The sequence below is a fragment of the Budorcas taxicolor genome, chromosome 17 (genome assembly GCF_023091745.1).
Source record: "Budorcas taxicolor isolate Tak-1 chromosome 17, Takin1.1, whole genome shotgun sequence".
In the NCBI taxonomy this organism is placed as follows: Eukaryota; Metazoa; Chordata; class Mammalia; order Artiodactyla; family Bovidae; genus Budorcas; species Budorcas taxicolor.
Window position 1 is genome coordinate 61539116 of NC_068926.1, and position 25938 is coordinate 61565053.

At 47.2% G+C, this 25938-nt stretch overlaps 1 protein-coding gene across 1 annotated transcript in view; it reads right to left on the bottom strand.

Moving 5' to 3' along the window:
- LOC128062104 (2'-5'-oligoadenylate synthase 2-like) overlaps positions 1-24704 on the bottom strand; it is a 35478-nt gene extending 10774 nt beyond the window's left edge. The window contains 11 exon segments of the mRNA XM_052654459.1: positions 7266-7425; positions 8484-8722; positions 10212-10402; positions 12104-12387; positions 13871-14040; positions 16457-16566; positions 18370-18413; positions 19215-19447; positions 21547-21731; positions 23424-23733; positions 24525-24704. Of these exon segments, the coding sequence (XP_052510419.1) occupies positions 7266-7425; positions 8484-8722; positions 10212-10402; positions 12104-12387; positions 13871-14040; positions 16457-16566; positions 18370-18413; positions 19215-19447; positions 21547-21731; positions 23424-23733; positions 24525-24704 (2106 nt within the window).
- Positions 24705-25938: the final 1234 nt, after the last annotated feature.

The following is a 25938-nucleotide window of genomic DNA, read 5'->3' on the forward strand; positions in this document are numbered from 1 at the left end:
AACTTTTTCACTCTCCTCTTTGACTTTCATCAAATGGCTCTTTAGTTCTTCACTTTCTTCCATGAGGGTGGTGTCATCTGCATATCTGAGTTTATCGATATTTCTCCCAGCATTCTTGATTCCAGCTTGTGCTTCCTCCAGCCCACCATTTCTCACGATGTAATCTGCACAGACCTTAAATAAGCAGGCTGACAATGTACAGCCTTGATGTACTCCTTTCCCTATTTGGAACAAGCCTGTTGTTCCATGTCCAGTTCTTACTGTTGCTTCTTGACCTCCATACAGATTTCTCAGGAGGCAGGTCAGGAGGTCTGGTATTCCCTTATCTTTCAGAATTTTCCAGAGTTTGTTGTGATCCACACAGTCAAAGGCTTTGGCATACTCAATAAAGCAGAAGAAAATGTTTTTCTGGAACTCTCTAGCTTTTTCCATGATCCAACAGATGTTGGCAATCTGACCTCGGGTTCCTCTGCCTTTTCTAAATACAGCTTGAACATCTGGAAGTTCATGGTTCACATACTGTTGAAGCCTGGCTTGGAGAATTCTGAGCATTACTTTGCTAGCGTGTGAAATGAGTGCAGTTGTGTGGTAGTTTAAACATTCTTTGGCATTGCCTTTCTTTGGGACTGGAATGAAAACAGACCTTTTCCAGTCCTGTGGCCACTGCTGAGTTTTCCAAATTTGCTGGCATATTGAGCTGGCATATTATCTTTTAGGATTTGAAATAGCTCCACTGGAACTCCATCACCTCCACTAGCTTTGTTCATAGTGATGCTTCCTAGGGCGCACTTGACTTCTCATTCCAGGATGTCTGATCACACCATCGTGGTTATCTAGGGTCACATCATCATGGTTATCTGGGTCATGAAGAACTTTTTGACATAGTTGTTCCGTGTATTCTTGTCACCTCTTCTTAGTATCTTCTGCTTCTGTTAGGTCCAGACCATTTCTGTCCTTTATCGAGCCCATCTTTGCATGAAATGTTCCCTTGCTATCTCTCATTTTCTTGACGAGATCTCTAGCCTTTCCCATTCTATTGTTTTCCTCTATTTCTTTGCATTGATCACTGAGAAAGGCTTGCTTATCTCTCCTTGCTATTCTTTGGAACTCTGCATTCAGATGCTTCTATCTTTCCTTTTCTCCTTTGCCTTTAGCTTCTCTTTTTTTCTCAGCTATTTCTAAGGCCTCCTCAGACAACCATTTCGCCTTTTTGTATTTCTTTTTCTTAGGGGTGGTCTTGATTCCTGCCTCCTGTACAGTGTCATCCATAGTTCTTCAGGCACTCTATCAGATCTAATCCCTTGAATCTATTGGTCACTTCCACTCTATAATCATAGGGATTTGATTTAGGTCATATCTGGTCTAGTGGTTTTCCCTACTTTCTTCAATTGAAGTCTGAATTTGGCAATAAGGAGTTCATGATCTGAGCCACAGTCAGCTCCCAGCCTTGTTTTTGCTGACTGTACAGAGATTCTCCACCTTCGGCTGCAAAGAAAATAATCAGTCTGATTTCGGTATTGACCACCTGGTGATGTCCATGTGTAGAGTCTCCTTTTGTGGTGTTGGAGAGGGTGTTTGCTATGATCAGTGAGTTCTCCTGGCAAAATTCTGTTAGCCTTTGTCCTGCTTCATTTTGTATTCCAAGGCCAAATTTGCCTGTTACTCCAGGTATCTCTTGACTTCCTACTTTTGCATTTCATTCCCCTATAATGAAAGGACATCTTTTTCGGGTGTTAGTTCTTGAAGGTCTCATAAGTCTCTACTGATACGGCAGGAAATATTCCATTTCTCGGGAGAAACTTTTTGTTATCACTCTGGGAACTATTTCACAGGATAATCTGAAAGAGGAGACACAAAAGGGGATTGGAAAGGTATCAAATACTGAACCAAAATAAAGGGCGATTCTGACTTTAAAAATCTTTTTGGTAGTTTAGTCTTTAAGTCATATCTGACTCTTTGTGACCCCTTGGACTCCAGCCACCAGGCTTCTCTGTCCATGGGATTCTGCAGGCAAGAATACTGGAGTGGGTTGCCATTTCCTGCTCTAGGGTATCTCCTGACCCAGGGATTGGAAGGTAGATTCGTTACCTACCTGAGCAGCCCCTCAAAAAAGTCTTTATTGGATCTTAAATTGGCTAATGGTCCCAGTTCAGTCACTCAGTCATGTCTGACTCTTTTCCACCCCATGGCCTGCATCAAACCAGGCCTCCCTGTCCATCACCAACTCCCAGAGTTTACTCAAACTCATGTCCATGGAGTTGGTGATGCCATCCAGCCATCTCATCCTTTGTCGTCTCCTTCTCCTCCTGCCCTCAATCTTTCCCAGAATCAGGGTCTTTTCCAATGAGTCGCCTCTTCCCATCAGGTGGCCAAAGTATTGGAGCTTCAGCTTCAGTATCAGTCCTTGCAATGAATATTCAGAGTTGATTTCCGTTAGGATTGACTGGTTTGATCTCCATGCAGGCAGTCCAAGGGACTCTCAAGAGGCTTCTCAGGCACCACAATTTGAACCAGGCTGGAGAGATCATTAATAAACACTCTTTGCTGTGAATAAGATAGTGATGGTAATCATTTATAATCATTATGGCAGGTATTAATTAAAAACTTCCCATGTATCAAGTCCCACAAAAGTACACCTCTAAAAAAAATCGAAAAGTGTACCTCTCAGGTCCCCAGCTGCAGAGGAGAGATCTATGCTGCCCCTTTGTTAGAAAAATTAAGTTCACACACTTTGCCATTCAATCAAACGAGTAAGGCTGGTGGGGGTTCCATAAAGAATGTCTTGTCCCCAAATTGGGCCAATTTACCGTTTCCTCTTGCCTGCTTGGTTTAGGCACGATGGCCCCAGGAGAGATACGATGATCTCTGCTCCACTTTTTAGAGACCCCTCATTTTGGTAAGGCTCTCGAACTGTGGGAGACTTGTGCTCAGAAACATGAACAGAGAGAGGAAGAAGCCCTGAGACAGGACAGCTCCCATGGAGCGGGGAGCCCCAGAAGGCAGGTAGCACAGCAGACCGCACCCCCGGTGGGGCTGGGGCCCCCGACAAGATGCTGAGCCTCCAGGGAGGCTCAGAGCACTCCACCCTCCCCTCTCCTGCCTTAGTCTCAGTTCTCCCCAGTTTTGTTTCCTCGGCAGGAAGTGGCCCAGAATGGGGGGCACTCAGGTCGGGGCTATGAGGCATTTACGACTTGGCTGTTTCAGATTTCATGCGAGCATGTCCATCATCCCTTACACGCTCTCTTCTCTGTTGCTGAGTCTCATGAATTTGTGGTTGAACCAGCAGTTCTGAAGTGCACCACCCTCGAGCTTTGCGTCACCTGCTTCTGCCAGCTTTGACCAAATCATCAGAGTTCAGCTGACAAACACTCATCCAAAAAAGTTTTGAAAGAAAATGCTTTACTGTTTCTTGTGGTCATACAGGAATATAGATTTAGAGCAACATACAATAAAACCACAAACTTCAGAGAATTATAAAGCTCACTCATCATACTATAATCCACATACCCACTGAAAACATTGAGGTCTTCATGAAACCAACATTACAAATGAAAGTAAGGAAAACTTGCTAAGTACACTAATATAAAAATGGGTATCTAGGAATAATATGTGTAAAATGTATGTACTAGCAATACAAAATATATGTACTAGGAACGCAGGGAAAAACTATACAATGTAGTTACAGAGTAATTAAAGAAGACAATTAATGGAAAGAAGTTCCAAGTTGGTGGACTGGAATTCTCAATATTACATGGATGTCATTTTCCCTGAACTAATTTATGGAATTCTAATCAAATGCCTCCCTGTATTTTGGGTGAAAATTCACCGATTATAATATTATGATAGAAATAGACAGAGCCAAGACAAGACATTAGTTAGGATAGAATAGAGTTTTCCACAAGACACTGAGAATATCAGGATATCATAATTAGTCAAGGTAGTATTAACTCAAGGACACAAAAACTGACCAATGGACCAACACAGGCTCACACACAGAGGACTCCGCACATATGTCTGAGGTGGTTCTGCAGAACAGTGGGAAGGATGGTCCCTTCAGCAAGTGCTGCTGGAATGCTTGGCATCCACATAGAAGAACTGGTGCGGCCAATACAGTATACTAACACATATATATGGAATTTAGAAAGATGGCAATGATGACCCTGTATGCAAGACAGCAAAAAAGACACAGATGTGTATAGCGGACTTTTGGACTCAGAGGGAGAGGGAGAGGGTGGGATGATTTGGGAGAATGGCATTGAAACATGTATAATATCATGTAAGAATCGAATCACCAGTCTATGTCTGATGCAGGATACAGCATGCTTGGGGCTGGTGCACAAGGATGACCTGGAGGGATGTTGTGGGGAGGGAGGTGGGAGGGGGGTTCATGTTTGGGATCGCATGTACACCCGTGGTGGATTCATGTCAATGTATGGCAAAACCAATACAGTATTATAAAGTAAAATAAAGTAAAAATAAAAAGTTAAAACAAAAAGAAAAAGAACTGGTGCGGGACCCCCAACTCACACCCGTTTCTCTGTGTTTTGATTTGACGTTCATAAAGTCATTGCCAAATCCATGTCATGAAGTTTCCTCCGTGTTTTCTTCTAGGAGTTTTACAGTTTCAAGTTTTATCTATCCTGAGTTGATACTTGTGCATGCTGGAGGAAAAGGTGTGATTTTATCCTTTTGCATGTGGATATCCAATGTTCCCAGCTTGACTTAGTGAAGAGACTGTCCTCTCCTCATTGTATGTTCTTGACAACCTTGCCAAAGAGTCGTTGACTGTGTAAGCAAAGCACTGACAATAAAGCAAAAATAGACAGCGGGGAACTAATCCAACTAAGAAGCCTCTGCCCAGCAAATGAAAAAAAAAAACCCCAATGAAGTGGAAAGGTAACTGATGGAAAAGAATAGACACATGTATAGCTGAATCACTTAGCTGCGCAGTCAAAGCAACACGCAATGCAAATGAACTGTACTCCAATTTTAAAGATGAAAAAAAATGTGTGAAATGAAAGGGAGAAAAGGTAATGGAAAGGGAGAAAATGACTGCAAACCACAAATCTGATGAGGGGTAAATGAGCAAATAATGAGGGCCTTGGACAACTCAATGGCTAAAGGACGAATATCCTAACTATATAATGGGCTAAAGATTGAATTTTTATTTCTCTAAAGAAGCTTTACAAATGGCCAACAGGTATATGAAAAGATGCGCGTCGTTATTCTTTTGGCCACACTGTGCAGCTTGCCTGATCTTGGTTGCCCAACCAGGGATTGAACTCTGACCCCGACAGTGAGAGCACCCAGTCCTAACCACTGGACCCCCAGGGAATTCCCATACTCAATATTATGAATCATCTGGGAAATGGAAATCAAAATCATAAGACATCGCTTTTACCTGTTAGCATAGCTGTTACATGTGTTAAAGGACACTCGTGTTGGTGAGCATGCGGAGGGCCTGGAACTCCTGACCACTCTTGCTGAGAACGCACTTTGGTGCCACCACTATGGAAACAGTAGGAGAGTTCCCCAAGAATTACCAATAGTTCTGCCATATGATCCATGTGGCTCTTCAGCTGAGCAGCTATTTCCCAGTTTAATTAATCTGCTAGTGACTGTGGATTTATGTATAATTCTGAAACACCCTCAGAAAACAATACAAGGGGGCCACCCACATGGTAATTACATGTGATTCCAAAGTGTCCTCTCTGCATGAAGAGATACCTGTGCTAAAGATAACACAGTGGTAACAAAACCCCATCTGGGGTAAAATCCCATTTTCAGAAAGACTCAACATAGACATGGAAATTGAGACAGAAAAGAAAAGGTCCCAAATTTTCGAGACACTTTGGGATTCTTCCTCTTTTTTAAAAAACAAAAACATTTCTCACTCTCATGCTTAAATCAATGACCAACTATGGTCCTCCCAGGTCCCTAGAAACAGGAGACACAGCCTGTCATCCTGTGTCCAGGCCACACGGGAACCCCCAGGGTCTTCCATGAGGCAGACTGACTTAGAGGAAAACGAGGCCAAGACCCTGATGGTCATTTCTCTGGGAAAGGCAGGCGAGGCAGGGAAAGCAGTCTTGGACGGCAAGTATAAATAATGTAAGAGGGCTGTGGAGAGGAAGGGGTTTCCTGAGTCACCTGGTACCTGGTCCCAGCATGAGAGGGGCAGGGTGGGTTGTTGCTCAGACTGGCTCTGAGTCTGGGCAGTGGAGCAGAGAGGAAATGCTCGACAGGTTTGCATGGGAAAGGCCAACAGGTGAGCTGCTGGCTGTGTCTAGGAAACAGCCAAACCGGGGCGGGGGGGGAGTCTCTCCAGGATCAGCAGGGCCCAGATGTCAAAGCATCTGAGAACACAGATACAGGCACTCTTGGTTGACTGACTCAATCCCACCCATGGCTGTCTTCACCACCCCTCTTTATGGAGTCACTTTAAAGCTGCAAGCAACGCATTGCAACGGTTCCGGGTAATGAAACATAAGACTTTGCTAGATCAGGCTTCAAATAAGACACCCTGTGGGTAGGTGTTCTCCACTTTTCTGTCCCTCCAGCCTGTTGGTGAACCCCCCACGCAGAGGTGCAACAGCTACTCTCAGTGCCAGGAAGACTCAGCTAGACAACTCAAGAGGGCGGAGCCAGAAGGAGCCAGGGATGAGCGTGCCCCCGGGTGACACTCGGCCATCTCTGAAGACATTTTTTTAAAAGAATTGATTTGCTTATTTGGCTGTGACGGGTCTTTCTCATCGTGGCACACGGGCTTTCCGGTTGTGTTGCATGGGTTCTAGAGTGTGTGAGCCTAGCTGTCTTGCAGCACGTGGGATCTTAATTCCCTGACCAGGGATCGAACCCATGTGTGCTGCTCTGCAAGGCAGACTCTTAACAGGGAAATCCCTGGAGACATTTTTGACTATTGCCCTCGGGGGTGGTGCGCCCGCATCTCCTGGGTAGGGAACCAGGGGCTGCTGCTCAACATCTTACACTGCTTACACCATGAAGAACTATCTAGGCCCGAATACCAACTGTCATGGTGGAGACAATCTGCTCCCGGGGAAAGCCTGATGGAGCTGTTGAGTGAGTCCTGTATTGCCTGCCTTAGGATTTCATCAAATGGGACCAAAAAAAGCCAATCGTTTAAGCGCCTGTGTTGGGCTATCTGTAATGTGTGGCTGAGTGAATCTCAAGTTCCTAGAGCAGAGGAAGCTCTTGGATGGAAGCCCAACCCAGAGTAATCTCCAGATGACACTACTTCAGATGACTTTTTTGGGCACTTTCCACGGTTGTATGGGACATCCCGACTTATCTTTGAAGCAGAGAGAAGACAACCATTCAGTCGCTTCTTTCGCTAGAAGATGCCAACACCAACGGTCCCCTCCACCCACGTCGCCAGTAGGATCGGCTGGGTCCAAGATCACAGGCCTAAACGAGAGGTTAGGAGTCATTGGAGACATGGTTTTTCGGAAATGGTGGCCTCAGAATTAGGGGCCCATTCTCTTTTCCATGATAAAACAATGCGTCTTTCTAGCTTAGATATCAGTCATTCCAATGTACCGAAACAGTTCGAAAGGATTTCCTAGAATTAAATCATATTTGTCAGAAAAGTTTAGAAAGCTATTTGTTATTACGCACATGAAGGCATGATATAAACATCTCCCCATCCTGGTGCAACTGAAATATGATTTATCATTTAATCAACTCTATTTCCCAGGTGGCTCAGTGATTAAAGAAAGAACCTGTCTGCCAACACAGGAGATGCAAGTTTGATCCTTGGGTTGGGAAGATCCCCTGGAGGAGGAAATGGCAACCTACTCCAGTATTCTTGCCTGAGAAATCTCATGGACAGAGGAGCCTGGTGGGCTAGAGCCTCACGGGGCTGCGAAGGGTCGGACGTGACTGAGTGACTGGGCGCACACTGTCAAGCTGGTCACACCATGGCTGGCAAGCCACGGTATCTTTCTCTCTCTTTTTTTCCCCCTCCTTCCTCCATTCTTTCTCAATGTTCCTTTCTTTTCTCTTGCTTCCCTTGTTTTGGTTCCCTGCTGCTGGCGCTGAGTGGATGCACGAAGATTCCTTCCTATTCTTGAGGATAACCGATTTGTAGGATGGAGATGGGAACCCGATCTAAAAAATAACCTGCAGGATCCTTCAGCAGTGAAGTGCTTCCAAAAGCACTATTTCTCAGGGACACTCTTCCAACTCCCACACCTTTTAGACCTGCTAAAGAATCCCTGCTTTTCCTTCTGACCTAGAAAGATGAAAGCAACTCAGGACCTGGTACCCTGGTCCTTCCCTCTCTGTTCCTCCTGGATGACATTTCCCCTGCCTCCCTGGAGACCGTGGGAGGTTCTGACGGTCAGCACAGTTCCCTTCTCAGTTTCATATGAGGAATAATGAATCAGGGCCCCTGGGAGGTGAATTCTGATCACCAAAACAGTGTTGGAGGGAATAAGGTTAAGAAACAGAGGGGTTTGGGGCACCTGGTTCTCTGGATCTGGGTCAGGAGGAAGTTCCTCAGAATCTCATCATCAAAACTGTAGTTGACCATCCAGAAGACACAGAGATGCTGATATTGTATGACCAACTCCAGGACCGTCCGGAAACCTTCAGCTGTGTCAAAATCCTGTGCCCCACTCCCCTTCTCCCAGGCGTAGATGGTGAGCAGCTCCAAGGCGTACTTAGGGGGAAGAGACACCTTTTGCTTCAACTTGCTTTCACACTGAGGGAAGAGTGGAAACATCAGACGATACCGGTTAAAGCAGGGAGGTGACACGCACGTAACAAGAAGGTGCACCGAAGGATGCTGCGGCCACAGCAGAACAACCGAGTCATGAGACTCAGCCCTGGGGGGACCGGTCTGCTGGGGCCTGAGAAGGGCCGCTCTGCAGCTCAAAGGCAGCTGAGCAGGCTTCTTTGTTGAACTCTGCCTGTATGTGCCTTCCCAGAGTTATAACACAGTCTTGTCGTGGATTTCGGTGGCTCAGACGGTAGAGAATCTGCCTACAATGAGGGAGACCCGAGTTCCATCTCTGGGTTGGAAAGATTCCCTGGAGGAGGGCATAGCAACCCACTCCAGCATTCTTGCCTGGGGAATGCCATGGACAGAGGAGCCTGGTGGGCTACAGTCTGTGGGGCCGCAGAGTCAGACACAACTTAGCCACTAACACTTTCACCACTTCCAAAAGCCCCAGTCTGTGCTAATTATGTGGCCAGACATTCCACCTGCATCATTCATTCCTGATCCTCCAATGTCCCTACCCAGCAGGCAGAGGTCACCACGATGAAGTGAAGTGACTTGCCCAAGGTCACCCAGGAGCCCTGAGTCCTCTGAGCTCCCTGGGGCTCGGCATAGACTCAGATTCAGTCTTTTCCAGCTTCAGGAATCTGGACACAGAAAGGGAACATCTCCCGAAAGAGCAGCTATTGTGTGGGGCTCAGAAAGTGCCCCCATGAGCTGATGGAAGTGAATGGAGGTAAACCAGTATAGAAAATGCAGCCGCTGGTGCCGCCTGTCACTCCAACCTGCCTTCCAAGAGTAGCGTCTGTGTGTGTTGTGGGCACTCATCAGTAGGTAAGCCATGCTGGCGACTTGCAGGCATGCACATCCCGACTTCACCCTCCCTTCGGCTCCAGAATTCTTTGGGTGCCAGAGCAGAGGCAGAATAAGCCACATGCAGCAGCTCTGGGGGTATGAGGGGCTTGCATGTGACCCGACTCAATGGGGTCAGGGATGTGAACGCCACTAAGACACGCAGGTTAAGAGTGGGAAGATTTCTTAATGTGGTTCTGTCCCCTCCCAGCATGGGCAAGTGTGAGCACCAGATAAGTGCTGGTTTTGTGGTCACAGAGTACTGATAAAAATAAAGACCAAGACGGTCCGGTGGCTAAGAAGCTGCCTGCCAATGCAGAGGACTCGCATTCAATCCCCGGTCTGGGAAGACCTCACATGCAGCGGGGCAACTGAGCCCCAAGTGGTACTGAAGCCTGCATGCCTAGGGCTTGTGCTCCAGCACAAAAGAAGCCACCACGGTGAGAAGCCCGTGCACCGCACCAGACAGTAGCCCCCACCTGCCGCAACTAGAGAAAAGCCCAGGCCGCAACCAAGACCCGGTAAAGCCAAAAATAAGTAGAAGCATTTTTAAAAATACAATAAATAGAGAATTAAAAATAGTAATTATGAGGTGGCTCTAGGAAATGAGCCATCATACCCCTTTGTACCAGTGCTTCACCAGGCGGATTAAATCCTTCAGTTTTGGGGGCAGGGAGCGAACAAAATTGCGCTGTAGCTTCGTGAAACATGCAGAAAACTCTCCCCCCAGGAAAACATCAGAAGGTTTATACAAATAGATGAGTTCAGCATAGGTCCTGGGGCTGGGTGTGGAGCCAGACTTCAGTTCACCTAGCATGGGCGAGAAATTTACATTATGCTATAGTCTCTCTAGACAGTAACAGATCTCAAAACACTGTTATTATAATTTAATCCTGGGAAATTACTTTAACTCTATTAGTGTATGTAAACTACTGATGCCTAATATCTGCTGAGTAGTGAGTTATTAAAAATTATATGGTTTATATGACTATAGATGGCATTATTAAAGGGTTACCTAGATCTGCACTGTCCTATAGGGTAGTCATCAGCCAAGATGGCTATTTGCATTCAAACTCATTAAAGGAAAACTGAAAAATTTAGTTCCTCAGTAGCACTAGCCATATTTCAAGCTCTCCATAGGACATTTTTGTTATTGCAGAAAGGCTTTCTGGACAGTGCTAACCTGAACTTTGGAAACTCTGGCCCCCAGATGACATCTGGCCCCTTTCTTGTTTTTATAAATAAAGCTTTATTGGAACACAGTCATGCTCACTTATTAATGTATTGCCTATGACTGCTTTCAAGCTACAAAGGCAGAGTTGAGTAGTTGTGATGGATACACTATGGTCCTTAAAGCTGAAAATATTTGCTCTCTTATCTTTTATAGGGCTTCCCTGGTGGCTCAGATGGTAAGGAACCTGCCTGCAACGCAGGAGACCCAGGCTTGAAAAAGTTAGCTGACCCCCAATCTACCTACTGTCATTTCCTCTCTAAAGACACGAAGAACCATTCAGAAGGAAAGGACCAGAGTCTTCTCGATTTTGATTTGGAAAATGCCTGACACACCCTTGGTTTCTTTTAATACATCATTGTGTATCTGTCACTTAGAAATTGAATTTCCAAAGGAAATTTTTTGCCTATGATTGAAAGTGAACACCCAGATTTCCTGTTTTTGCCTCAGAATTTCTCCCAGAGTCTATTTTTAAAATTTCCTTCCCTAATACTTGAGGCATTTTATCTGTAAATGTGTACTGAATTCCTGTGATCTGAGAAGACAATGGCACCCCACTCCAGTACTCTTGCCTGGAAAATCCCATGGACGGAGAACCGTTGTGCTGCAGTCCCTGGGGTCGCTGCAAGTCGGACACGACTGAGCAGCTTTGCTTTCACTTTTCACTTTCATCATTTGAGAAGGAAATGGCAACCCACTCCAGTGTTCTTGCCTGGAGAATCCCAGGGACAGGGGAATCTGGTGGGCTGCTGTCTATGGGGTCTCATAGAGTCGGACACGACTGAAGTGACTTAGCAGCAGCAGCAGCAGCAAGTGATATCCTGGGAATATACGATGCAGGTTCTGGCTGTTGCTGTTGTTGAGTCACTAAGTCGTGTCAGACTCTGCGGCCCCATGGACTGCAGCCTTCCAGGCTCCTCTGTCCATGGGATTCTCCAGGCAAGAGTACTGGAGTGGGTTGCCATTTCCTCCTCCAGGGGATCTTCCCAACCCAGGGATCGAACCTGCATCTCCTGCATTGGCAGGCAGATTCTTTACCACTGAACCACCAGGGAAGCTCTCTGGCCTTCGTCAGGATACCTGAATGAGGATAAAAATGCACACAGGTGTAAGATGCTGGTGTCCTTATGTCACCTGTTGGGGCACTGGACCCAAGACTGATTAGTGAGTCACGTGACTTTCCCTCTACCCCGCCCCTGCCTCCATCACACCAGAATCCTTCTTCCTTCTTCCATCATGCCAGAAGCCTCTTCCAGAGGCTCAAATCTCGGGAGTCTTACCCAGGGCATTAAATGCAGGCAGCACATCAAAGTCAACACTTTCATTGAGGACTTTGGATTTCAGAGTGAAGCTCAGCACCCAGGGAGGCTTCCATTTTGAAATCTCAAACTTCACTTCAAAATCCTTCTGCTGCTGACAGGCTTCCAGCTGCTCATGGATTTCCTTGATGATGTTGCAGCTCTCGTTTTTGGGGGAAGTGTAGCTTTTCAGCGAGTCTGCGAACACTACGAGGCTGGCATCAGAGCCAGTCTTCAGAGCTGTGCCTTTCGCAGTCGACCCCCCCAGGGAAGAAAGGCAAATCGAGATGCAGCGTTTTCTAGAGCTCGCCCCTCGCCCCTGTGGGCTGGCTCCTGTCGGGTTAATTGATGAGGTTGCCAGGGGTAGCCCCAAGTTTGTGTCTCCAATTAGGGCTGAGTCCTAAGCAGAGTGTTTCATTTTCCCAAGAAATAGAATCCTCTGATTCCAAAGGTGGTTTATTCCACACTTTCTGATGTGTGAATTTACCCACAAACAATGGATGGGTTAGTTTTAAATGACCTCCTTCTCAAGTCAACGTCCTAAATACTTCCGGTAAAGACTGCATAGCTTTACAGACTCACAGACACAGAGAACAGACTAGTGATTACAGTGGGGGAAGGGCGGGGAGCAGGGCCAATAGAGGTGGGGTGTAAGAGGTGTAAACTATTAGGGATGAAATAAGCTGCAGTGACATACTGTACACCATGGGGAATAAAGCCACTATTTTATAATAACTGTAAATGGAGGGTGCTCAGTTGCTCAGTCCTGTCTGCCTCTTTGCGACCCCATGGACTGTAGCCCGCCAGGCTCCTCTGTCTATGGAATTCTCCAGGCGAGAATATTGGGGTGGGTTGTCGTCTTCTCCTCCAGGAGATTTTCCCAACCCAGGGATTGAACATATATCTCCTGGGTTGCAGGTGGATTCTTTACCATTGAGCCACCATTTAAATTACATTCTCTTACAAAATTGTGAATTACTGTATCATACACCTTGTGTGTGTGCCCACTCAGCTGTGTCTGACTCTTTGTGACCCCATGGACTATAGCCCACCAGGCTCCTCTATCCCTGGGATTCTGCAGACAAAAATACTGGAGTAGTTGCCATCTCCTCCTCCAGGGGATCTTCCCGGACACAGGGATCAAACCTGAGTCTCTCGCCTCTCTTGCACTGGCGGGTGGATTCTCTACCACTGTGTCACCAGGGAAGCCCAACTTACTTTATAGCTTACTGTACCTTATATGATATTGTACAGCAACTATACTTGAAAACAATCACTTTAAAAAGAGACCATAGTGAGAAAAAAATATCCTCAACTAATAGTAAAAATCTAAAATTTTCCCACTGCAAGTGATACAGTACAAGCCAAGGATGGGCAAGGAGGGCCAAGCAGCGATCCTTCACCTCTGTGTCAGCCTTGGAGGTTAACGCAGAATCGGAAGTCTGTCGTGAACGGGAACCCCCGGTGGTCCAGCGGTTAGAACTCAGTGCTCTCAATGCCGTGGGTTCGATATCTGGTGGGGGAATAAAGACCCTGGGAGACACACAACGTGCCCCGCCCCAGGGCCTATCACGGGTGACTTAAGCAGTGCCTCAGCACCCCCCGCTGAGTACCGGGATCCCAGGCGCTGCTCTCCCCAGCTTCCCTCCTGCATTTTTTGCCGCACATTTCCGGTGGTCACAACTCTTGCCGAGATCCAGGGACTGCTTAATTCCCCGCCAGGAACAAAGAAAAAGGCCAGGGCTCACCTGGATAACTTGAATCTTTGTAGTTGAATGTCGAAAGCAATTTTCTTCAAGGAATGAACAGATGATTTTAAGAGCTTTCTTGATCTGGTCTTGGAAAGTCTGGTTGGGCTGGAGAAAGTCCTTGATGAACTTATCTAGCAGATGGCCTGGGGTTATGTAGAGCAGCGCAGGCTGTGGAAGGAGCCAGCCGGGAGATGCCCCTGCCAGCCACCACCCCCCAGCCCGCGTCCTCCCCTGCCTTCTCTGTTCCACCGACCCCTCCCTCCTGCTCTTCAGCCCTGCTGCTGGTTCCTTTGTCATCTGAGTGCTCACATCACATACCCTAAGAGCGTGCCTGAGAGTTCCAGGTGGTACCCAAGATCCACCTGAAACAAAAGCTCCCCTCCTTGCTCCTCCTTACCCCCTAGGAGGGATCTGGCTCCTTCTCCCAAACAGGTTTGTGATGCCCTGGGCTCTAAATCACTCTCTCGTTTCCACTTTCTGTTCTGGCTTCGTCTGCCAATTGCCAGTACCTCCTATGAATTGCTTCTCCTACTGCCATATTCCTTCCTTATTTTCCCATTGGTTGTGGGTATTGCTGACTCCTGACGATCACACTGATTCCTTCTGTCAAGGTTCTATCAGCTTCTGTTAAACACCCTGTGCCCAGGTGGACTGGGTTTCCAGGTGCTGCTGTAACAAACCACGGTTCTGGAGACTGAACACTTGAAATCAAAGCACAGGCGGGGCCGGGCTCTCTCCCAAGACTCTGGGGAGAATCCGTCCTCGCATCTTCCAGCTTCTGGCAGTCCTGCAGTCTTCCTTGTCTGGTGGCGGCATCATGCCTACCCCTGCCTCTGTTGTCACGTGACCTCGTCCCCTCTATGTCTGTCCCTGAGTGTCTTCTTATAAGACCCAGCCATTGGATTCAGAGCCCACGCTGATCCAGGGTAACCCCTTAACTGATGATATCTGCAAAGACCCTGCTTCCAAAGAAGGTCACACGCTGAGGATCTGGGGGGACGTGAATTTTCCGGGACACTATTCGACCCTTCACGGCAGGGGATGTTGTTCCAAGTGTGTTGAAAAGAGGGATGTCCTGGGGTCAGAGGGGCTGTGTGCTCATTCTGAAGGGGGCAGTTCCCTGCTCTCAAATCAAATGGGGTCGTGAAGAGTGGACCTGCTCACTCCCTCGCACCTGAGGCCGCTTCTGGAAGGAAACCATATTCTGATGGGTAAAGGGGTCTGACACCCGCCCAGAAGTGCGGTTCTCTCCTCTTCAGTAGAAAACGTCAGATGGCATGTGCCCTGTGGACCACAGCTCAAGACAGCTCACCCAAGCCTCTTCTCTTTGCTGTTTTGCTCAGGCCTCAGTCTGCAGAGGCAGTTTGCTTCTTGCTCCGGGTGAGGGGTGGGGGGAAACAGCGATACGCCTCCCCAAAGTCAGCGTCCTGCTCTATGACTCTGCCTACCTTATGCGAAGGTGGGACCTTGCAGGTATGACCAGACATGTGCGGATCGATGTGCTTCTCCTTTGGGGGAGGGGAGAGGGGAAGTCAATGCATCTGGCCGCATCATTAGCTCCCATCTCCAGCCTCCCTTCTCACTCTCACCCCACCCCCACAGTGTGTGAAGGGAGCTCAGGGCCTGATCCAGCATCTGCTAGGGGGCCACCACGCACGTCTCCTGGGCTCTGCTCCATTTCACCTGTCTCCACCTTCTCACCTGCTCTTCTCTTGCAGAAACTAACCTCTCGTTTGCAGATGCCCCCGTTCCTTTGTTCAACTTTACACTTCACCATCATTTTAATGGAAGGGAAGGCCCCTAAGGGTGTGTGTACAGACTGAACTGCGTCCTCCTAAAAACTGCATTGAAGTCCCGACCTCTGGGCTCTATTCATGTGACCTTATTTGGAAACAGAGTCTTTGCAAAGAGGTAATCAAGTTAAGGGGCCGCCCCTGGTCGTTCAGTGGTGAAGAATCCACCTGCTAATGCAGGAGGTGCTGGCTTGATCCTTGGGTGAGGACGATCCTCTGGAGCCGGAAACGGCAACCCACTCCAGTATTCTTGCCCAGGAAATCCTGTGGACAGAGGAGCCTGGGGGGCTAGTCCATGGGACACAAAAGAGTCGGACGGTGAGCAAACAGTGAAAAGAATCAAGCTGAGATGAGGTCGTTCCTGTAGGCCCCTTATTCTGTATGACTGGGGTCCTTATAAGAAGAGCAGAGAGACGCAAAGACAGACAAGCATGGAGGGAAGATGTTGTGAAAACACGAGAGAGGCTCACGTGACAACGGAGGCGGGGACTGGGGTGACACTGCCACACGCCAAGGATTTCTTGCAACCATCAGAGGCTGGAAGAGGCATGGAGGCACTCTCCCTTGCAGCCTTCAGAGGGAGCACGGTCCTGTTGATGCCTTGATCTTGGGCTTCTAGCCCCAGAACTGAGACGGAATACATCCCTGTTGCTGTAAGCCACCAGTGTGTGGCACTTTGTCACAGCAGCTCTGGGCAACCAACTTAGGGTGATCTTGGATAGACTGTAGTCCAAGTGTCAGGCGGGCCCTGTCTGCAGCAGCACACCAGCTGTGCTGGAAAGTCCTCTCACCAGAACATTCCAAGATGGTCCGGGTGACTCATTCTCCCTGAGAGAATGCAACGAGTTTTGAGCTTCTTGTTTTAGCAGTAGCCAGCAGGTGTTATCCGTGCTCACATTTCCTGAGTCACCTGGTACCTTGTCCCAGCATGAGTGGGGCAGGGTGGGTTGTGGCTCAGATTGGCTCTGAGTCTGGGCAGTGGAGCAGAGAGGAAATGCTCGACAGGTTTGCATGGGAAAGGCCAACAGGTGAGCTGCTGGCTGTGTCTAGGAACCAGCCAACCCTGGGAGGGCAGTCTCTCCAGGATCAGCAGGGCCCAGATGTCAAAGCATCTGAGAACACAAATATAGAAACGATAAACACAGAAGCCCCGGCCAAGGAGCAGGATGAGGGCTGCGATGGGGTGGGGAGAGGGTGAGATGGTGGCTTCGTCTAGGAGCCACCTCGGAGGCAGTGACATTGACTGAGAAGAGGTGACGGCTGAGGATGACCAGGATGGTACCTCGGGTCATCATCACAGCTAGCATTTGCTGAAGAGCCCACATCTACCTTGAGGGTGGTGGCAGAGGTGCTTGGGTGGGTCTGGGTCACTCTAAGGAGCAGATGCCAGTGTGAGATTAAATGTGGGAGATTGTTTGGGGAAACAGCCAGGTGAGAGACAATGATCAGGGATCTTATAGAAGCTGTGCAAGCTGACAACCCTGATCTAATCTGACTCTGGGTGAAGGCAAGAAGGAAGGACAGTTGGCTCTGCAGTCAAGACAAAGTCCAGCAAGTTCGTGGAGAGTCCTTTCGCCAATGTCCCATGTCGGAGCTTCCCCTGACTCTCAGGAATGGGGCTGCCTGAGTGTCTCTGGCACCCGTGGTCATTGTCTGGGAGCTGCAGGTAGGCAGCGTGGCTTTGGTGTCAACGTGGAGATGGATCACGAAGGGCAGTAGCTGGTATGCTCAGCCGAGTATGTTTCCTCCACTGAGGCTCTGCTAGATTCCTTGTCATGGTCCCCAAATGAGAGTGAAGAGTGAAAGTGAAGTCGCTCAGTCGGGTTCGACTCTTTGCGACCCCGTGGACTGTAGCCCTCCAGGCTCCTCCCTTCATGGGATTCTCCAGGCAAGAATACTGGAGTGGGTTGCCATTTCCTTCTCCAGGGGATCTTCCTGACCCAAGGATCAAACCCAGGTCTCCCGCATTGCAGGCAGACGCTTTAACCTCTGAGCCACCAGGGAAGCCCGTAATGGGCTTCCAAATGGGAACAGAAAAATCCAGTGTATGAAGACACATTGAGAGCAGCAACAAAGAGCAGGAGCTTCACAGCAAGAAGGACCAGGGTTCAACTTCACACTGTCGTCTCTCACTCACCAGGGGACTCTGAGTGAGTGGCCATGTCTCAATGTATTATTATGAGAATCAGAGTAAAACCCATGTCACGGGGGTGCTGGAGGCCTCAAAGGAGGAACAGCAATATGGAGAAGCCAAAGGCTGTCTTCCAGCCACTTAGGTGACCAGTGACTCAGGTGGTAAGAACATCTTGATCTTTTGTGTGTCCTTATGGGAGTTTTTCTGGAATGAACTTTTGTCAATGACACGTTGGTTTGGGTACCAAGACAGGGTGACAATGTAAGTTGGTAAGCCTGCTGTCTAACCAAGGGATTCATTCTGGGGCAGACACAGGTGTAATTCTACATTTTCTAGTAACCACAAGGAAAGAATACAAAGACCAAGATGAAATTCCATTTGATTTAAGTAGCATTTCTAGAAGTTGTTATCTCAACATGCCATCAGTATCAGGTCACATGAAGAAATCAGGAGTTCTCACCGGCATATTCCAGGTGCTCACTGGCGTCCCATCCAAGTTCTTACAGCACGAATACTTGAGCCAGACTGTAACCTCCTGTGCCAGCAGCTGCCACCTCTGTGGCTCTCCACCAGCCGCATTTCCAGTTGGGTCAGCCGGGTCCAGAATCACAGGCCTGGAAACAACAGTCAGAGAGGACAGGTGAGTACATGGGCTGTGTCTGGGGGGTTCAGAGCTCCCAGCAGGGCAAAATACCAGCCTGGGTAGACTGTTTCTGGGGGCAGCTGGAGGGCCCCATGGACACCTCTCTCTGGCTTGTGACCTGGGTGCCCTGCCCTACAGTGGGCATTGAACACGAGGTGAAGGAGGCTTGCATTTGGGCCTGGAGAGACCTGTTTTCAATCTCACCTCTGCTCTTGAGTAGTGCTGTCTCTTTGGACAGGTCACCTGAATCTCTAGTCCTCAGTATCCTCATGTGTGAAATGGGCAGATTTGAAAATCCCTACCTCAAAGGATGTTGTATGAGGATCTAGAGAAGTACTTGACATGCTCCTAACCGTAACTGAAACATAATAAGGGGTCTATACATGCCAGGTTTAATAACCAAGATTCCATGATTCTATCAGTGTTTTTGTCTTACAGCAAGCTCTTACTTCCTGGAAGCAATTTTTATCATTGCTGCAGCTATTGTTATGTCAGTAAAATTTCAGTTATTTCACTCATTTTCTGTAAAGGTTTGAGCAAGCTCTTCTTTCACCAAACCTCAGTTAATCTGTGGAATGGTTAGCACAGTGCCAGCCTCATAGGGTTGCAGGTTATTATTTAAATTGCATGGTAAGAGTAGAGCACTCAGCATGTTTGACAATAGCTGATGATCAATAAATGTGGAACCCTTTCTCTTCCTAAATTTCCAGGGTTCCACAGCTGTAATCAGAGCTTCATTTATATGGGGATAAGCCATGTGAGGATAGAGTACCTGGGTTTTTCAAGTTGTCTCCTCAGGTATTGTCTAATAACATGGTTTTCAAAGTCATAATACTTTTTCCAGTAGATGCAGAGGTCCTGATGCTTCAGGACTAACTCCAAAACAGTCCGAAATCCTTCAGCTGTCCTGAATTTTGTTTTTGAGCCTTCCTGCTCCCAGGCATAGATAGTCAGCAACTCCAGGGCATACTGTGAGGGTAGTTTTTTCCCATGTCTCTTCTTACACTGAGAAGAGGAAAAAAATTAGAAACATGAATTTTTCAGCTTTTGTATGAAGACTTAATGAGTTAATGCCAATGCTTCTCAAACTATTCCAGAAACGTGAGGATCAAGAGATGATTTCAAACTCCTTTTATAGCAAAACCAGACAAATACAGCACAAGAAAGAAAACAATAGGCCTGATGATCATAGATGGGAAAATCCTCCACAAAATACTAGCAAAGTAAATTCTCCAATATATTATAAGGTCATACGCTATGATCAATTTAGATATATTCCAGGGATGCAAGGATGCTTCAGTATCACAGATCAATCAATTGATACAGTTGTATTAAGGAAATAAAGGATAAAAAGCATATGACCATTTGCCCAGACACAGAAAAAACATTTGAGAAAATTCAACAGCCATATGTGATACAGACTCTTTCCAACGTGGGTATGGAGAGAACATAACTCAATATAAGCCTTATACGACCAGTGCACAGCTAATATCACACTCGGTGGTGAAGGCTCAAAGCTTTTACTTTAAGATCGGGAACAAGACATATATGCCCTCTCTCCCCACATTTATCCAATGTAGTATTAGAAGTCTGTCCATAGCAAGCAGGCAGGAAAAAGAAACAAAATACATCCAGAGTAAAAAGGAGGATGTTATACTATTGCTATTTGCAGATGACATGATATTATACGTAGAAAACCCAAAAGACACCACCAAAAACTTAAGACAATCAAAGACTGAATGCAGAAATATTGTAGGATACAAAAACAATACATGGAAATCTGTTGTACTTCTATACGTGAATAACAGACTATTGGAATGAGACCTTTAAAAACAATCCTATTTATAACTGTATCAAAAAGAATTTTAAAAACTAGGAATAAATTTAACCATAGAGGTGAAAGACCCTGCAGTGTATAAGACTTTGATGAGAGAAACTGAAGATGACAAACGTAAGTGGAAAGATAGAGTGACGACAGCTTTGAGGAATTGATGTTAAAATGTGCAAATTACCCAACAAACCATCAGCGCGTCGTCATGGCCGATGATTTAGTGTTGGTGGGCCGTGTTACTCTTCACAAGTGACAAAACGGGAAGCACAAGAGGTTACTTCATTTGCCCTAATTCAGATAGTCAGGAAGTGATCAAAAGAGTGTGGGTTGGGAGGAGGCGAGTAGGGGGTTAGCACTCATTAATTTATTGAATAATTACCCAGCGAGCACCTATTATGTGCCAGGCACTATTCTAGGTTCTGCGGCAACAGCAGTGAATAAAACATACAATATTATATTGTATATTTATACAACATATATAAATAAAATATACAAATCCTTTCTTTTGTGGCCATTTTTAGTGGGGAGATAGACAATAAACAAACTAATAAGCTCATGCAAAGGCCCTGAGGCTGGAGGAGAGTTTCCTCCTTGGAGAACTAATGAAGAGGAGAGACAGCCTGGGAGTGGGGGTGAGAGGGCAGAGAGAGGGGTTCAGGGAGCTTGAGGGCAGATCCTGTGAGCCTTCCGAGATTACGGTGGCGGGGAGGGTATGGGGGTCAGTGGAAGTGACCAAGATGGTAGCAATTGATGATAATGGGTTTATTTTAGATACAGGACCAAGCCATTTGCAGACTGGTTGGATGGGTGTGTGTGTGGGTATGTGTGTGAAAAAGATAAAGACCCATGGTTCTGCCCAGTGTAGCCGGAAGGATGGAGCTCTCGTTTCGTGATATGGGAAGACTAGGAAGAATGAGATGTCCACTGGCAGCCGTCCCAGGCCCTACCTTTTTTTCTCCCTAACTTTTCCCCCCTCCCTACAACCTCTACACCTCCACTTTCTTCCTTTCATCCTTTCTTTCTTGTTCCTGCCCTCTCCCCTCCTCCACGCCCTTCCCTCCTCTCCATTCATCTCTGTCCGGCTCCCTCCTGCCTCCTGCATCCTTTCTGATTCCTCCCCTCCTCCCTCCTCTCCTCTTTCTTCTCCTTCCCACACCTCTCCCTGCTCCTTCCCTTCCTCCACGCCACCCGCCCCTCCTCTCCTGGCCTCACTCTCTCCCTTCCCCTCCTCCTCCTCCTCCTCGGCTCTCTGCCCAGATGAGACCGGCCATACCAGTTGGTACCAGTGCTTCACCAGGCGGATGAGGCTCTTCAGCTTGGTCGGACGCTCCTTCAGGAAGGCTCTCTGCAGCTCTGTGAAGCAGGGGGAGAACTCGCTCTCTCTCCTTAGTTTCTCGCACTCTTGGATGAGCTGGACGTAGATTTGAGGGTCAGGTTTGTAATCTTCAGTCACCTGACCTATGGAGGCGGCATACAGAACTTTAAGGCATCAGCTCTTCTCTTCTCTAGACAACAAGCTCACTGGCCAAGGGGGGCAGTGGGGAGGTCAGCAGGCCCAGAGCCAGGAGGCCTGAGGTCCATCCCCGGTCCTCCCTTCTCCCGCCTCTACCGCCGTCACCCATCGTCTCTCACCTGGACTCAGCAGAGGTGGTGGCACCCTCCTCCCTGGATCCTCCACAGCCCATATAGAGGCCTTTAAACCTGATCCTTCCACTTCTTGCTTCCCAGGACCTCTGGATAAAATCCCAAGTCCTCGCAGTGGCCCACACAGATGGTGAGACCTGCCTCCTCCTCCGTCTTCCCTCCTGCCTCAATCCCTTTGCCACTGACTCTCCTGGTTACTTCATTTCTTCAAATATGCCACCTTCATTCCTGTCTTTGCACCTGCTGTTTCCTCCTTTGGAACCCCCAGATCTTTGAGTGCTTGGCCTCTTCTCATCCCACATGCTTCAGGTCAGAGGTCACCTCCCTTGTCGCCCTGTCTGTGAAAGTGCTCTGACCCCCACCTCTCTCTTTTGGACCCCCATATTCAGGTTTTGTCAGAGCGAGTTATCATCTCATTCCTGGTGTTCACATGGTCAGGCTCCAGGAGAGAGGTTCCCTGTCTGTCTCATTTAGGCCATGGAATAGGCCTTGCGCCTCCAAGGTGCACAGTGGAAACTGAGCCTCAGAGATGTATTGCTCCTGGTCCCAGTGATCCTGCAGATTGTCTATAGACGCTAATGCTCAGCATAAGTTTGCTGAGGTTCCTCATGCTTTGAAAAATAGATGAAATTAACATTCTGAGCTTACATCAGATCTATGCTGCTTCATTTTGGAGGATGGGATTTATCTATTCTTGGGCTTCCCTGGTGGCTCAGATGGTAAAGAATCTGCCTGCAATGCAGGAGACCCAGGTTGGATCCCTGGGTGAGGAAGATCCCCTGGAGAAGGGAATGGCAATCCAGTCTAGTATCCTTGCCTGGAGAATCCCAAGGACAGAGGAGCTTGGTGGGCTACAGTCCATGGGGTCACAAAGAGTTGGACACAGCTGAGCGACTAAAACTTTCACTTATCTATTAATATTTTATTGAAGTTAATTTATTTACAATATTGTGTTGGTTTCAGGTGTTCAGCAATGTGATTCAGTTATAAATAGATAAGATATACTATAAGATACTGAACATAGTTCCCTTTTGAAAGTGAAGTCACTCAGTCATGTTCGACTCTCTGTGACCCCATGGACTAGCCTACCAGGCAACTCCATCCATGGAATTTTCCAGGCAAGAATACTGGGGTGGGTTGCCATGTCCTTTTCCAATAGTTCCCTATGCTACTCAGTAAATCCTTGTTGGTGATCTGTTTCATGTGTAACTTCCTCATTTTTGGTAAGGTAAGATTCACACACTTTGGCATAAGTAGAACTAGTAAGCCTGGCTATAAGAAACATCTTACCCGGAATTTCTACCAATTTGCTGTTTAATATTGTCATGGTGGCTGAGTATGACCCTAATTATCTTGCTCTGAGAGAGATACTAAGATCTCCTCCCCGTGTTGACGGGATGTTTTAAAAGGCTCTTGAACTGAGGGAGATTTCTGCTCAAAATCATGAAAAAAAAGAAAGAAAGAAAGAAAGAAAGAATCCCTGACATAGGATAAAGACTGAAATACCTTGTGACTGGGAGTGCTTAGCCAGGGCATCAAAGGCGGGCAGGACATCAAACTTGACCCCCTGGCAGAACCAAGAGGACCTGAGCACGAAGCTGAGAGCACGTGACTTCCTCTTTCGCCGCTTCTGGACCTCAAACTCCACTTCAAACATTTTCTTTCTTTGACAGGCTTCCAACTGTCTCCTAATTTTCTTGATGAATCTTACTCAGTGCTTAAAGTTCTCCTGAAAACTTGTGAGATTGGTGAGGAAGACGACGAGGTCAGCATCTGAGAGGTCCTTGAGGGTCGTGCCTTTGCCTGAGGAGCCGCCCTAAAACAGGTGATGAGAATGAGAACTGACATTTATCATTTGAGAAGAGCCTCCCTAAATAAAATGCTGAGAACAATCACTAACATTTTGAGTGCTAGCCACTGCTCTGAAGGCATCAGAGGCTGTAACTCCTAGAATGCTCACAAGAACTCTGGGATCTAGCTACTGTTATTATCTGTTGTCATCTTCTGGATGGCGAAACAGATGCTGAGAGAGATTGTGTATCAGTCAAGTCGCACAGCTAGTGGGTGACAGGGATGCAGTTCACACCCTGGTTGTCTTTTTCTAAAGTCTGTGTTCTTTACGTCTTGTAATTTATGACCTTATGTGATTAATACTATAAACTGGCCCATGGCTGACTTTACTTGATCTGCTGAAAATTCTGGATAAGGAAACTGAGGCACAGAGAGGTTAAGTGACTTGCCCAAGACCTCACAGCCAGCAGATGCTATCTGCTTTCAAAACCTATACTCTTAACCAGCTCATGACTCTGCAGAAACAGTGAGACCCCAGCCTGGTCAAAGATTAGCGGACTGTAGATACTGCCAGGATTCAGATTGCCTAGATTTGTGATCTAGGTGGTTTATACACTTCCCAGGGCATTTGTTTAAAACTTACAGTTGGATGCCCTCTCCCCAGAAGCTGTTTTCACAAGTGTGGTTATAGTTTTGGCATGGCTAAATCAGAAACCACCAGCCCTAGAGACCTCAACCTCTTGCTGTCTGTCTGTCTCTGTGGAAATGCTTGCTGACCAGCCCTGCTTCTCCCCAGCCAGGCAGTTCTAGACTCACCTTCACAACTTTGGACACCCGAACAGGGTGGGCGGCCTCTGGGAAGCACGTCTCCTTCAGGAAAGTGCAGATGATGTCAATGGCTTCATTGACCTGCCTTCGAAACTCCTTGTATGGCAGGAGGTGGCCTTTGATGAACACGTCCAGTTTGTTGGCTTGGGTTCTTCTGAGTTTCTTCATGATGCTCAAGCAGGAAGGGGCAGGAGAGCCACTGGAGGCAGGCAGAACTAGTAGCCAAAACCTGTTGGCTGCTGTCTTTTCTGCTGCCTGGGACTAGGCTGCCATGAGTTTCATTTCCTTGGAAAGGCAGAGCCTTGCCAGAATCTGGGCTATCATCTCTTTAGAAGGGAGGAGCCATACTCTTGTTCTTTGCATTGAAGAAATTAAGCGTCTCTTTGATCCTGACCTTTGTCTCTTGTTTTCTGAGACTTTTTGTTTTTAACCAGCCCCCTAGACAGCGGTCCCCAACCTTTTTGGCACCAGGGACTGGTTTCTTGGAAGATATATGAATTCTTGCAGGGGGTTCAGGCAGCAATGTGAGTGATGGGGAGCCCCAATGAAGCTTTGCTTGCTCGCCAGCCAATTGCTTCCTGTTGTGTGGCCTGGTTGGGACCCCTGCCTTAGAGCATTAGGCCTTTCTTGAGACTATTCTGAAAATGTTGCTTTTTTAACCCAGGTTAGTACCTAACTCAAGAGAAATTATAGGTAAAAACATTTTGGGAGATTTCCTCTGTCGTTTTTGGTTGCCTACCAAACTGTTTTTTTTTTACCAAACTGTTTTATAGTCTCCTGTGATCTTTACAGCACTACCTGCATATTTCAAAAAGAAAAGTGCCAGGAAAATAAGAGAGTGTAAAGACCATCTAGGATCCCAAACCTCAAGAACTACATCTATAAGCATTCTGGTGTAGATCTTTTCAGGTATATATATATCCCCCCTCGCCCCAGCTTAACGGACAACCATGTGTCTCTTTTTCCTAAATGACGTTGTCCTGTACTTCCTCCCCCTTTTGATTAATAGACTTTATTTCCTAAAGAAGCTTCAGGTTTACAGAAAAATTGAGTATAAGTACAGAGTTCACTTGAAGCTGAAACTCCAATATTTTGGCCACCTGATGCGAAGAGCTGACTCATTTGAACAGACCCTGATGTTGGGAAAAATTGAAGGCAGGAGGAGAAGGGGACGACAGAGGATGAGATGGTTGGGTGGCATTACCAACTCAATGGACATGAGTTTGGGTAAACTCCAGGAGTTGGTGATGGACAGGGAGGCCTGGTGTGCTGCGGTTCATGGGATTGAAAAGAGTCAGACACGACTGAGTGACTGAACTGAACTGAACAGAGTTCACTTATGTCCCCATCATTTCCCCTATTTTTGACTTTGGAGTGGTAAGATGAACTGATATTGACATGT